This window comes from Rhinatrema bivittatum, chromosome 6 (genome assembly GCF_901001135.1).
Source record: "Rhinatrema bivittatum chromosome 6, aRhiBiv1.1, whole genome shotgun sequence".
Taxonomy (NCBI): Eukaryota; Metazoa; Chordata; class Amphibia; order Gymnophiona; family Rhinatrematidae; genus Rhinatrema; species Rhinatrema bivittatum.
Window position 1 is genome coordinate 58,107,747 of NC_042620.1, and position 15,299 is coordinate 58,123,045.

The 15,299-nt window shown below is 42.5% G+C and overlaps 1 protein-coding gene across 1 annotated transcript in view; it reads right to left on the minus strand.

Moving 5' to 3' along the window:
• LRP1B (LDL receptor related protein 1B) overlaps window positions 1-15,299 on the minus strand; it is a 3,516,099-nt gene that overhangs the window by 345,652 nt on the left and 3,155,148 nt on the right. Inside the window, 2 exon segments of the mRNA XM_029607894.1 lie at window positions 706-838; window positions 10,026-10,132. Of these exon segments, the coding sequence (XP_029463754.1) occupies window positions 706-838; window positions 10,026-10,132 (240 nt within the window).

Sequence of the window (15,299 nt, forward strand, 5' to 3'; positions counted from 1 at the left end):
AACTTGCCTCTCTTTTATCCAGCTATCTCCAACCCTTAAACCCCTTTCTTTTTAAATGTCACTACTTTCACACAGTCCGTAGCAGAAACAAGTTAGTGGTTATGGGATCCCAGCATGCACTACTGCACATAACTGACTGCATGATGCAGTCTCAGCCTGCCCATGCCCCATCCATGCCTCACCCACGGCTTGCACCTTTTTTGCCAAGCATTTTTTATCCACGTACTGGGAGATAAGTGAGTGGCAGCGGGCCTTTCAAAATCCGTGCGTCCCGTGTTGCCAAGTTATGAGCGTATCTCCAGGTTTTGCCACGCACAAGCCTTCTAAAATCTACCTCAAGGTTCTGGGGAAAAACATGATATTTTCTATGAAGAAGGAGGTCACATTTTTTAGCTATAAGTTCTTTAACTGCTTTGTCTGTAATATGTATATGAATAAGTGACTCAACATTTTCATCATGAATGTCTTATCTGAGAAAGGAAGCACTAAAGTGAAACAGTTAAGCAATGTTAGTTATAAAACTTCAGCTAGCAAGCATTTTGACAAAGAGCAGTACTGTCTTTATCAAAAAAGGTCACAAGGTTTTCACTTCATCAGCTTTAGTATGCACTGGGGTGCTGATTTCTTATAATAGCCTTTAAAAGAAAGAAATGGAAGAAAATGGACACTAAATTATGCAGGAACAAAAACATATAATTTTTTTACCTTTATGACAGTTTTCTTCATCACTGCCATCCACACAGTCATGGATACCATCACAGTGCCATCTGATAGGAATACAGTGGGCCTTATTTTTGCATCGAAATTGATCCTCTTTACATTCTGTTACGCAATCCATCTGTTTAAATGAAATGTTATTTGCAGTGTTCATTAAGATTTTCATACACTGGCACTCCATATCCTGTTTTCAATGTTTGTTCTGGTTGGTAAAATAATCATGGCATTGACAGGCCAAGCAGGAGGGCATTGGAAGTACATTTTGAGCAATTCAATTTTGACAGCAGATTCAAAAGAACAATATAAACAGTGACTCTTCTAGAATAAAAAGCCAAACATTCAATAGTCCTTTGCATTAGATTTATGTTACACAGTGCCTTAAGAAATTCTTTGTACACATTTTTTCTTCCATGGATTGATGCATATATTAATAACAGCATGGAAATCTAGATGTAAGGCAAATATTCTCAACTTTAAACCCAGGAATTAAAATGGATTACAGAAGACTGCATATCATAGGATGAAGCCCTATCATGCATATAATATAAAGAGAAAGAACATTGTTTTTGCAGAATTTTGAGTTAATTTTCAAACATTAGACCAAGGTGTAAAGTCTGCAGGTGCCTTATACCTAATTTTCAAAAGGAAAATATGTGGGTACTTTCTGAAACTGCCCCAAGTGCCCATGTACCTTTGCAACTGATATGTTTTATGAGTAGAATTTCATTGGAAAATAATGCACATAGATCTGAAATTATAATATTTGAGGTGATATTCAGAGAATAATCTCTGCCAAAATGTAGGTTTGTCTGTTTAGTCAACTTTAGGAAGCTTTAGGCTGAATACAGACGCATGAAATAAAATTATGGGCTATTGGGGGGGGGGGGTTGCTAGCAAGATGGCCCCTTATCTCCCCAGTACCCCTCCCTTCCTATGTTTTCTATTTATTTTAAATTGCGTATTTGATGGCATTTTTCTTTCAAGATCCAAGGTCTGTTTTCTTAAATCCACAGCTTCTGTTATGGGACAGATAGAGAGACACAAATGAGGGATTGGCAGCAACATTTGAAGAAGCAAAACAGAGGCCCTACTGCTCGTCAGGCTCCCTTGAGTGGCAAAACAGGCAAGATGTTCAGCCTTAAAAAAAATAATACCATTTATGCTCTTTTGGTTTGCTATCTTGATTCATTTGTCTGTCTTTAGAGCCCAGAAGACAAAAGCATGTCATCTTGGCTCCACAGTTGTGCCGATTGGGAGGGCCGTAGGAGATGGTGCTGTGGTCAGAGAAAGCGCACTGTGTGAAGCATTGTATGATGTCACAAAGGCCTATAGACTGGACTATCCAGGACAGCACCAGGGCTTGATTTAGTGTGGGTGGTCAGCACAACACGGGGAAGTGACTGCAGCACTCTACATTGCTGATTCCACTCAAAGTCCCAAGGTGCCTACTAGGATCTATGCACTTGCTTCTCTATGTTTTGTGGTATTGTGTGGTCATATTGTAGTGCATCACCATGCAGAGGGGGTCTGGCCACTCTGTGGGAGAAGGGGAGGAAAGAGATAAAGAGGAAAGTGACAAAAAAAGGAGAGAAAAAAAAAGAGATGACCAGAAGCACTTTTGAGTAGGGATGTGAATCGTTTTTTGACGATTTAAAAAAATCGTCAGATATTTTTTAAATCATCAAAAATCGTTAGAGTCGCGATACAATAGAAATTCCCCCTATTTATCGTGAAAAATCGAAAATCGGGGGAGGGCGGGAAAACTGGCACACCAAAACAACCCCTAAACCCACCCCGACCCTTTAAAACAAATCCCCCACCCTCCCGAACCCCCTCAAAATGTTTTAAATTACCTGGTGGTTCAGTGGGTGGGGGGTCCCGGCACGATCTCCCGCTCTCTGGCCATCGGCGCCATTTTGGCTGCCGCTAATATAAATGGCGCCGATGGCCCGATAAAACAAACCCCACCCGACCCTTTAAAATTACCCCCTTAGCCTCCCCCACTCTCCCGACCTCCCCCCAAAAAAAACTTTTAACACATACCTGGTGGTCCAGGTGGGCCATGGGGAGCGATCTCCCGTTCCCACGCTATCAGCTGCGCTAAAAAAAATGGCGCCAATGGCCCTTTGCCCTTACCATGTGATAGGGCAAAGGTAGCGCCGGCACCATTTTGAATATTGGCAATACGGCCCGCGTGCAGGAGATCGCTCCCGGACCCCCGCTGGACCCCCAGGGACTTTTGGCCAGCTTGGGGGGACCTCCTGACCCCCACAAGACTTGCCAAAAGTCCAGCGGGGGTCCGGGAGCGACCTCCTGCACTCCGGCCGTATTACCAGTATTCAAAATGGCGCCGGTGCTACATTTGCCCTCACTATGTGGATGAGACAATGGTGCAAGGAAGAGGGATTCAGTTATGTAAGGAAATGGGGAACCTTTTGGGGATTGCAAAGAAGTCCCACATGAGAGGCGTCTAAGAAAATTTAAAAATTGTGGGATGGGAGGCGATAACCTTTTGTGGATTGCAAGATGGTTAAAAGACAGGAAACAGAGAGTGGGATTAAATGGGCTGTTTTCTCAGTGGAAAATTGTAAACAGTAGTGTGCCTCAGGGATCTGTACTTAGACTGGTGCTTTTTTATATTTACAAATGATCTGGAAAGGAGTACGATGAGTGAAGTGATCATATTTGCAGATGACAAAAAATTATGCAGAGTAGTTAATCTCAAGCAGATTATGATAAAATGTAGGAGGACCTTGCAAGACTGGAAGACGGGGCTTCCAAATGACAGATGAAATTTAACGTGGACAAGTGAAAAGAGGTACATATAGGGAAAAATAACCCTTGCAGTAGTTACACAATGTTAGTTTCTATTTTAGGAGTTAACATCCTGCCCAGAGGCTCTGACCTGGAGGAGGGGGGGGGGGGGGGGCAAGCTCACTGAGGTTTACTCTGGGACTTCCTGAGAGGCTTATCCCAATTAAAGACACACAGTTACTGGGATTAAACCTGGGGGCTTGAACCCAGAGGCGTATCCCCTACACAAATAGCCACATGCAATTACTGGGATTATATCTGGGGGTTGAACCAAGAAGCTAATTCTGAACTCAAAGAGCCACACACAAACCTTGATTCAGTACATCACGGTTCCAGTAAGACTGTTAGTTTATTTGAGCAATAGGATGATAGAACACATAAAATCAAATTGTACAGAAGTAATGATAGATAACAATTGCTACATATAGAAAGCTTACATATATCCAAAGGATCAGCCTGTGCTCTCTCATCCAGCACTCTCACCCATCTTTCTTTGTCTCTCCTTATACATTAAAAAATGCTTGTGAAAAAAGTGGTGTACCCTTCATCTGAGTTCTTATTAAATTTCAGGCAGAGCTGTGTGGCCTTCACTTTCTCTCTCAGGCTTTAGATTAAGTTAATTGCTAGAGATGTGATTTGGCCAAATGTTTCGTTCAGCCTTCATTATCAGCCCGCCATGGGAAATTTAGTTTTCCTGCCGTTCGGGCCAATTTTATTTCAGCTGTGCCCAAAATGAAACCCGAAACTCACCCCAACCCTTCAAATGTAATGAATTGCAACCTCCTGACCCCCCAAAAACTTATAGAAAGTCCCTAGAAGTCCAGCAGGGGTCCCGGGAGATATCTCCCACTCTTGGGCCATAGGCTGCCAGTAATCAAAATGGCGCCGATGGCCCTTTCCCCTTACCATGTGACAGGGACCGACCAATGGCACCGATAGCTCCTGTCATATGGTAAGGGCAAAGAGCCATCGGTGCCATTTTGATTAGTGGCAGCCGACGGCCCAAGAGGGGGAGATCACTCCCAGGACCTGTGCGGGACCACCAGGGACCTTCGGTAAGTCTTGGGGGGGATTGGGAGGGTGGGGGTTGCAATTAATTACATTTGAAGGGTTGGGGTGGGTTTGGGGTTGTTGGTTTTTTTTATGTAACCTTTCTCGCCCCAAAAATGATAAGAAAACCACATGAAATTTCATGGGTTTCCCTATCATTTTGGCGACCCCCGAAATGCGACGAAATAGGAAATATCATCTTTATTTCCTATTTTATCACAAGTGAATGCACATCTCTATTAATTGCTAACTTTCTCATTATGGGGTAAATTTTAAAAGATTGCGCGCAAGCGTACATGTGTGTACTCTACCTGGCGCGTGCACATGTACACCCAAATTAATAACTTGCGCACACAGGCACATGCAAGTTATAAATCAGAGCTCAGCGCGTGCAAGGGGGTGCACAATTGTGCACCTTGTGCGTGCCAAGTCACGCTGTTTTCCCCGTTCCTTCCCAGGCTGCTCCGAAATTGGAACAGCTTAGAAGAGAACTTCCCTTCCCCCTAACCTAACCTTCCCACCCTTTCCCCTAACCTTTCTCCCCTAGCCCTACTCTAACCCCCCAAAAATTATTATCTTAACTTTTGTGCCTGCCTCTGGGAAGGAGCAAGTTACACACGCCGGCAGCTTGCCGGCACGCGATCCTCTGTCATAGCAGCAATGGCCGCTCTGTTGGAGGCCTCTGGCCCCGCCCCAGCCCACCTCACCCTGCCCAGGCCCACCCCCTCCCCGTCCCTTTAATAAAGCCCCGGGACTTACACACGCACCGGGGCTTTATGTGCGTCGCTGGGTCTTTTTAAAATAGGACCGGTGTGCGTAACCCTTTTAAAATCCGGCCCTATAGACTTAGGGGCGGATTTTAAAAGGCCCGCGCGCGCCGGCGCGCCTATTTTGCATAGGCCGCCGGCGCGCGTAAAGCCCCGGGACGCACTTAAGTCCCTGGGCTTTCGAAAAGGGGCAGGAGGAGGCGTGTCCGGGGCGTCCCCGAAACGATGCGGCGTTTCGGGGGCCTGCCGCGGCGTTTCGGGGGAGGGCCCAGGGGCGTGGTCGAGGCCTCCGGACCAGCCCCCGGGACCGGAGGACGGAGCTGGGCTGCTGGCGACGCGCGCAAAGGTAAGGGGGGGTTTAGATAGGGCTGGGGGGGTGGGTTAGGTAGGGGAAGGGAGGGCGAAGAAAAGTTCCCTCCGAGGCCGCTCCGAAATCGGAGCGGCCTCGGAGGGAACAGGCAGCGCGCGCTGGGCTCGGCGTGCGCAGGTTGCACAAATGTGCACCCCCTTGCGCGCGCCAATCCCGGATTTTATAAGATACGCGCGGCTACGCACGTATCTTATAAAATCCAGCGTACTTTTGTTCGCGCCTGCTGCGCGAACAAAAGTATGCGCTTGTGTATTTTTAAAAAATCTACCCCAATGGGGCGGATTTTCAAAGGCCCGCACGCGTAAATCCTTCCGGATTTACGCGCGCAGGGCCCTCGCGCGCCGGCACGCCTATTTTGCAAAGGCTGCTAGCGCGTGTAAAGCCCCGGGATGCGCGTAACTTATAAAATCCAGCGTACTTTTGTTCGCGCTTGCTGCGCGAACAAAAGTACGCGCTCGCGCAAGTTTTTCAAATCTGCCCCTTAGTGGAATAACTAAATAAACAGATTATTGCCTATTTGCAAACATTTCACAGTGCAAGAAGGTAAATAGGAGTTCTCTCAGAGGTTGTCTTGTGGACTTTAAACTAGTCTGTGTCTGGGTGAAAAACTCTGAATCCATACGGCCTAGCCTCTATATACATCCTTAGGAAAAGTAACAAAAAATAACTCCAAGAAGGTATCATAGTGGACTGGATAATACATTGAAATTGTCAGCTCTGTGTGCTGTAGTGATAAAAAAAAGCAAGCAGAATTTTAGGAATTATCAGGAAGGGAATACTGAATAAATCAGGTGATGTCATAATGCCTCTGTATCACTCCATGGTGAGACCGCATGTTGAATATTGTGTGCAGTTCTGGTCGCCGCATCTCAAAAAAGATATAGTTACACTGGAGAAAATGCAGAGAAAGGCGACCAAAATGTTAAGGGACATGTAACAGCTGCACTATGATGATAGGCTAAGGAAGTTAGTGATGTTCAGTTTGGAGAAGAGACGACTGGAGGGGGATATGATAGAGGTGTACAAAATCATGAAAGGATTTGAACAAGGTAATGTAAATTGGTTATTTACTCTCTCAGATAATAGAAGGAGTAGGGGGCACTCCATGAAGTTAGCAAGTAGCTCATTTAAAACAAATCTGAGGACTGTGACGGACATTAAACGGCGCCAGAACACCGGGTGCCTGCGCACAGGGATGCCACACACCATCACCACCGGGCTCCCTGAAATAACTAACAGTGATGAGAAAGACAGAAAGAAAGAAAAAAAAAGGTGAAAGAATCCATCTGGAACTGAGAGGGGAGGGGCGGTGTGTGATCCTTGATTGAGAGACCCGCCCCCCCTCTGATGTCACTGAGGACTGTGACGGACATTAAACGGCACCAGAACACCGGGTGCGTGCGCACAGGGATACCACACACCATCACCACCGGGCTCCCTGAAATAACTAACAGTGATGAGAAAGACAGAAAGAAAGAAAAAAAAGTGAAATAATCCATCTGGAAATGAGAGGGGAGGGGCGGTGTGTGATCCTTGATTGGGAGACCCGCCCCCTCTGATGTCACTGAGGATTGTGACGGACGTTAAATGGCGCCAGAACACCAGGCGTCGCACGCTGAAGGGGCACTCCCCTTTGTGCATCCCTTCGTGCATCCCGTAGTGTTAGCCATTCCCCATGTTCTTTTATATCCCTTGTTAACAATCCCCATATTTAAATGTTTAATGTATTTGACAAAGGTAATGCATAAGTTCCTACAAATTTTGTTTAAATGTAAAACCGATGTGATATGTAAAATCGAACACTGGTATATAAAAGTAAATAAATAAAATTGAGGAATATTATTTTTATAGTTAATCTCTGGATGCGGTGCTAGAGGTTTATCGGTTCAAAAGAGAGAGAGAAAGAGAGAGAGAGAACGAGAACACCTTGCTATAAGGTCTACTCCCTAGACAGGTATTTGTAACCCTCTGGGAGGCCCACCTAGTAACTCGAGGTGGGGATTAGGTATGAGTGTAGGGGGTTGGGGCCACTTTCACATTCAACATGAGACGTACGAACAGAACAGTGGTCTCTTGGGAAGATTTGATGGCCTTCGGAGTAAGGAAACTCACTCCAAGATGAGATTTGGACAATGTTCTCTCCACCTAACTTGTTGTTGCCCAGGTAGAGTGTCCATCAAGCTAGGTGGAGAGAACATTGCCCAAATCTCATCTTGGAGTGAGTTTCCTTACTCCGAAGGCCATCAAATCTTCACAAGAGACCACTGTTCTGTTCGTACGTCTCATGTTGAATGTGAAAGTGGCCCCAACCCCCTACACTCATACCTAATCCCCACCTCGAGTTAATAGGTGGGCCTCCCAGAGGGATACAAATACCTGGCTAGGGAGTAAACATTAAGACATTATAGCAAGGTTCTCTCTCTCTCTCTCTGTCTGTCTCTGAAACAGGCTGTTTGGAAATGTTGTGAATTGCAATAAACCTTTCATGAAACAGGCTGTTCACGCAGTGTGATGATTCTTTGGTTGCTAATCGTGCACCGCAAAGATGTTTGTGCAAATCGCAAAAACACTGCGGCACGCGAAGTTTCCCCGCTGCACGACAAAAGCCTCATTTGCATGGGAAACGCCCCTTAATGCGATATTGGAAAATGAGGCCCTTAGTGTAACTGAGTTTAAAAAAGATTTTCCTAAGTTCCTACTGGAAAAATCTATAAACTGCTTTTAATTAATAAGCAATAGTAGCTTGAGATTTATTTAATGTTTGGGCACTTGTCAGATACTTGTGACTTGGATTGGCCACTGTTGGAAACAGGATACTGGGCTTGATAGACCCTTGGTCTGACCCAGTATGGCATATCTTATGTTCTTATCTTCTTAACTGTGCACTCTATAAGTTGAATTTTAAAAGCCCAGCATGTGCCAAAATCGTGAGATGCATGCACAAGTTGGGCTGCCGCATACCCACCAAATTTTTAAAGTTGAACAGATACACGCGTATCTCCAGCAGCACGCACATTTCACTTTGTTCAAAAAAACCACATAGTCTGGGCAGGGCATGTACATTTTGGGATGTGGCCAAGAGATATGTGCATAAATACTTATGCACCTGGGTGACCACCCAGGTCCACTGCTGCATAACTTTACATCTGCTATGGAGGAGGTGTAACAATAAATAAATAAATAAATTAGCCATTTGTACTGGGTTCAAAGAGTCTGGGTTAAATTGGGGACTGCATTCTATCAAACCAGGGGGGGTTGGAGAACTTAGCTCTTAACTGGGTGGATGAACTGTTGAAACTAGCAATGATGTGGATGTACGCCTGATATAAAATACCCTGACTTACTGGATAAAATTGGAATTTGCGTGGCTAGGCACAGGCCTACTTAAAATTGGGCACTCAGGGTTCTTTATAGCATGCAAGCAAGTTATAAAATCACCATGTATCTGGGCGCGAATGCCTCAAATGCACTAAAGTGCACTCACACGCCAATTTGAAAATTACTGTCTCTGTGTTTACCTTTACTTGCCTTTATGATTTGACTGGCCAATAAATTCATTATTCTGCTCTGTTTGCAATCCCATTTCCTAATCTCTGTCCATTCTCCTTCTTTTGCCTATTCTTGTTTTTCGTTCATTATTTCCTTATTCTGGTTTTATATTTTTTCTTCTGTTTCCTTTTTTCAGGATTTTCTGCTTTACTATTTATTTGTCTAGGCTGACCAGATGAATCATTTGGTCTTTATCTAGCATCATCTTTTAAGTTATTATGCTATCATATATTTTTCTGAGCATATCCAGACTAGTATCTGAATATATTAGCCACCTGTTCTACCACTCATATATTTGATTTTTACCTTCTACTAACTATATTTTCCTATTACCTGCTTTTTGTTCAGTGACACTACATAAATAATATAAAAGGAGGATCTTTATTTTTATATCATTCACAGAACCATTTTAAGGTTCTGCAAAATAAATAAAAATAACATTGTGATCTGAAATGTGATTTCATGGAGAATCATTTCATTCCACCAAAGCTCTTGGGTCGATGACAAAAATAATTTGAACCAATAGCATAACCATGTCACAGACTTTTGCATATTTAATTCTAATTTTCATATCCATATAAATGTCTGTTATTCTAGCCTAAGATAATTGTGTATTTGCTCTGTAAAATCAATGAACATATTTTACAGTTTTACTCGCAATAGATAGCTTGATTTCATATTGATTTTTATCTCTTGTACCCAATTCAGAATACAATTTAAAGGTAATTTAAGAATTTAAAATGGAATATTTCAGTTACCTCATCTGAGCCATCACTACAGTCATAGTTTCCATTACATTTCAACGATGCTGAGACACATCCTCCAGTGGCACACACATACTCGCTTGAAGAACAGGTTGGAGATGCTGATGTAAAACGATAAATTTTAGCACAATGTATAATATCATGTTATTTATTTTTCCAATAGGTAGACTTTTTACCCAATTAAAAATTATTTTACATGGACACATGAACATGATCTAGCAACTCACTAGTTGTCATGATATTCATTCTACCAAACTCCTACACTACTGGCCTATAACAAAATGGCTCAACATGATCAATCACAGAAGTAATTCAACTGTACTTTCTGACAGCAATCTGTCTAGTTCAGCTATGATGCAATTAGATGCTTATAGTAATATCAATAAGTTCATTCAGATCTTTATCCAGAAGAAATGTGTTGTTGGTATTCTAATTCAAAGTGAAAAACTGTATTAATAAAGCATAGTCACATTAGAAATTCCAATGTTTTGGTTTACAATCAAATCTTAGGAATATTCAGTTGAAAAATGTTAATCCTGAGTATTTAAATAAGCTTTATTGACATTGTTTTATTTACTAAGAGTGCTTAGTTGCTGATTACACCAAACATTAGTAAAGGTATGAAGCAATACCTTGGATGGACAAAGTGATATAGTGATGGATCTGGAAATGAAAATGCAAGCTAATAGTTTATTTTCTTAACCAAAATGAAATGCGCTGTAGGATAGCCAATGATGTTGGTTGGTGCAAAGTAATCTATGTAAAATAAAAAATATGCAATAGGCATTTAGGTTATTTAAATTATTCTCAAAATAATCACTCCTATAAACAGAAGCAAGGAAAACTATGTGTATCATAAATGTAATATATAGTTTACAAAATAAGTAAATAAAGCAGACATGATGCCTTAAGCTAGGGAGACATCTCTGAAGTATACTTTTTCAAATCAGAAGGGCAATGAAAATTGAAATGATGAAAATCACCAGAATGGCGCAACTAATGAGGGACAATGTACACAAAATCCACGCTGTCAAAAACAAATTAGTTTACCCCACTCCACACGTGCCGCGGTATATAAAAAACTATAAATAAATAAATAAATACATTTTCTGTAACATGCCTCCTCGGCCTTGTACAAAGAATCTTACAATTTGTAATCATAAACCAACCTCCATCCTACCTTGGAATTTTTTTGAAAAAAACATTTATGTGAAAAAATTCGTGAAAAACAAACAGTGGGGTAGATTTTATAAATGTACGCACGGGCGTACTTTTGTTCGTGCACCAAGCGCGAACAATAGTACGCTGGATTTTATAAGATATGCACGTAGTCACGCGTATCTTATAAAATCCCGGGTTGGCGCGCACAAGGGGGTGCACATTTGTGCAACCTGCGTGCGCCGAGCCCAGCGCATGCTGCCTGTTCCCTCCGCCTCCCCTCACCTTCCCCTCCCTTCCCCTACCTAACCCACCCCCCGGCCCTATCTAAACCCCCCCTACCTTTGTTGGCAGATTTACGCCTGCGGAAAGCAGGCGTAAATCTGCGTGCGCCAGCGGGCTGCTGGCGCACCATCACCCGACCCAGGAGCTGGTCCAGAGGCCTCGACCACGCCCCCGGGCCGGCGCCATGCCCACGGGCCCACTCCCAAAATGCCTAGTCACTCACGGCCCGCCCCCTAAACGCTGTATCACTCGCGGCACGCCCCCCAAACGCCCCTCCATGCAAGCCCTGGGACTTACACGTGTCCCGGGGCTTGCGCGCACCGCTGAGCCTATGCAAAATAGGCTCGGCGGGCGCAGGGGGGGTTTGGGGTAGGTTTTCAGGGGGTACGCGCATATCGTATGCACGTACCCCTTTGAAAATCTACCCCTTTGTGTAATATGTGCTTAAAATTGGCTAAAATATCTCAATCTTATTCAAATTTTTATAATGAGTGCTAACATCTTTAACGCTTACCGCGTCTGAATAACAGTTAATCACTTCTGACACTCTCGGCGGCTCTATTATAGTTATCCTCTTTTAACATTCCCAGCCACAGTTTTTTTACACTCCACTGCTTACATCTTCAATGCTTACCGCATCTGAATAACAGTTAATCACTTCTGACACTCTCGGCGACTCTGTTATATTTATCCTCTTTTAACACTCTCAGCCACAGTTTTTTTACATGCCACCTTTATATTCCCTACAAACAAGGTTAATACTGTACTTAAAATGCCCGATCAACTTAGCTTTGTGTCAATTGCCTCCCAACATGACCATATTTCGATACAATCCATTTTTCTTCATCAGGGGAGTCTCTATTCTTTTTCTTCACTGTACGATATGAGAGGTTCCGACGGTGAGGAAAAAGAATAGAGACTCCCCTGATGAAGAAAAATGGATTGCATCGAAACATGGTCATGTCGGGAGGCAACTGACACAAAGCTAGGTTGATCGGGTGTTTTAAGTACAGTATTAACCTTGTTTGTAGGGAATATAAAGATGGCGTGTAAAAAAAACTGTGGCTGAAAATGTTAAAAGAGGATAACTATAATAGAGACACCGAGAGTGTCAGAAGTGATTAACTGTTATTCAGACGCAGTAAGCATTGAAGATGTTAGTACTCATTATAAAAATTTGAATACGATTAAAAATTTGAACAAGATTGAGCTGTTTTAGCCGATTTTAAACACATATTACACAAAGTTTGTTTTTCACAAATTTTTTCACCTAAACATTTTTTAAAAAAAATTCCAAGGTAGGATGGAGGTTGATTTATGATTACAAATTGTAAGATTCTGTGTACAAGGCCAAGGAGGCATGTTACAGAAAATGTATGAAACCTTCCTCTTCCTACTTCATTAATTTTTTCAACTAATGAGAGGGGTATACTGTATATCCTTCTTCAAATACTAATGGAGAAACGATAAACAAAAGCACCTCATACTCATATATAATACAAAAACTAATTATATTGCACAACCACAACCACAAATCAATTTTGAAATATTCAAACAACTTTCAAAACTCAATAATTTTATTAATTCCTTAAATATATTACACATGTTGTTAGACCACCCCTCATAAATAAAAGAACATATAAATTACAATCATACCAGACATACTTCCCATACATTAAAAAAACTCACAGCAATAAACTGATATTACATAAATAATCTTTAATATTGCTCATTCTCCCCATCAACAATATTGCTCATTCTCCACATCAACAGTTCTCCAAATCTAGAGACGTGCAGCGTTTTGAAATTTAGTTTTGGGCTTTGTTTTCGGTGAACCACAGGAAACTTTGTTTTTCCCATGGTTCAGGTTTTTTTTTTTTCTTGATCCCTGATTTTTGGGTTAGCGCACACTAACATTTTAGTGCTATAGAGCACTAATGGGAATTAGCGAAATATGAATTTTTCTGAAATTTCAGAAAAATTCTTTTCGGGTTTCATTGCACCCAAACCATTCCAAATTAGACAATTTTGTTGAAATTGTCTAATTCGGCAAAAACAAATGCACATCTCTATTATTTTCCATATTAATAAAGTTAAACAAATAATACAATTTGCCCCTCTTTTTCTTCCCCAATAAAGTTAAACACAGATAATAAAATTTGCTAACCCACTTGTTCATCTCAACATAGGCCTAAGTTTCACCTAATGAAAGGTTTCATCAGGTGATATTATGTAAACCAAGTTCTCTGATGTCATAAAGTAAAAATGGTCTAAATTAAATAACAGTACTGTAAATCTTTTTGATGATCTAGTTTGCTTATGTCTTTTCATCCTTAGTCCAGTTTCATTCCTTAAAGAGGATCAAATAATACTTGACTTGCTTCTACTGAGATGATTTCATTCCATCTTGATGATTATTTCTCCTGTGATGATTGTATTTCAACCTGGCATTGGTGAATCTCAAATCCAAAAGCAACACATGAACAGAAACTGCACTCAATAATCAAAGTATATATGGCACAAGGGCAGAATAATTTATGCTGATCCAGAAATTATTTATCATAATATTTTTAATGGTTTTATGACGGCAACTCCATTGTGTTATAAATACTTGTTCGTAGGGGGTCCCCCGACACAGACCCGTGTTTCGTCGACAGGCTGCGTCGGGAGGGACAGCACTTTCAAAACATCATTCAATCCAATCGGTGATAGCAAACTTACAGGGAGCACGTATTTATAACACACTGGAGTTGTCATAAAACCATTAAAAGTATTATGATAAAGAATTTCTGGATCAGCATCAATTCTTCTGCATTGGTGAATCTCAAAACATATGGTATATTAATGCCGGAAAGCACCACAATGCTGTCAATGGTTTTTTTTGGTACAATATCTGATAGTGTGCTGCGATAGAGAATGTTGTGTCTGAATGAAGAAAGGAACCTATGCTACTCTAAGTGGCAACATATGGTATAATCACTGTCCACTATGATTGAGTACAAAAAAGCTAAGACAGTATTGTGGTGCACTATGATGTAATACACCATGGGCCGGATTTTATAAATTAGCACGAGTGCGTACTTTTGTTCGCGCACCAGGCGTGAACAAGAGTACGCGGGATTTTAATAGATACGCACGTAGCCGCACGTATCCATTAAAATCCGGGGTCGGCGCGCAGCCTGCCTCCGTTCCCTCCCCCCCCCCCGCCCCTTCCCTTCCCTTCCCCTACCTACCCCCCCCCCCCCCCGGCCCTATCTAACCCCCCCCCCCTACCTTTCTCGGCAAAGTTACGCCTGCTGGAAGCAGGCGTAACTTTGTGCGCGCCGGCTGACTGCCCCGCTCCATGTTCCGGTCCCGGGGGCTGGTCCGGAGGCCGCGGCCAAGCCCCCGGAATGCCCCCGGGGGCTTGGCCGCGGGGGCATTCCGCTCGGCGCACGCAGGAGGGTTTGGGGTAGGTTTTCGGGGGGTACCTCTTTGAAAATCTACCCGCATATGTTTTGAGATTCACCAGTTTCAGGATGAAATGCAATCATCATGGGAGAAATAATTGCAGGGATGAAATGAAATCATCTCAGTAGAAGCAAGTCAAGTCGGATTTGATCCTCTTTAAGGAGTGAAACTGGGCTAAGGACGAAAAGCTATAAGCATACTAGATCAACAAAACGATTTACAGTACTGTTACATCATTTGATTTTATGACATCAGAGAACTTGGTTTATATAATATTCCCCTGAGGAAGCCTTTCATTAGGTGAAACTTAAGCCTGTGTTGGGAAGAAAAAGAGGATTGGCAAATTGTATTATCTGTATTTATCTTTATTGGGGA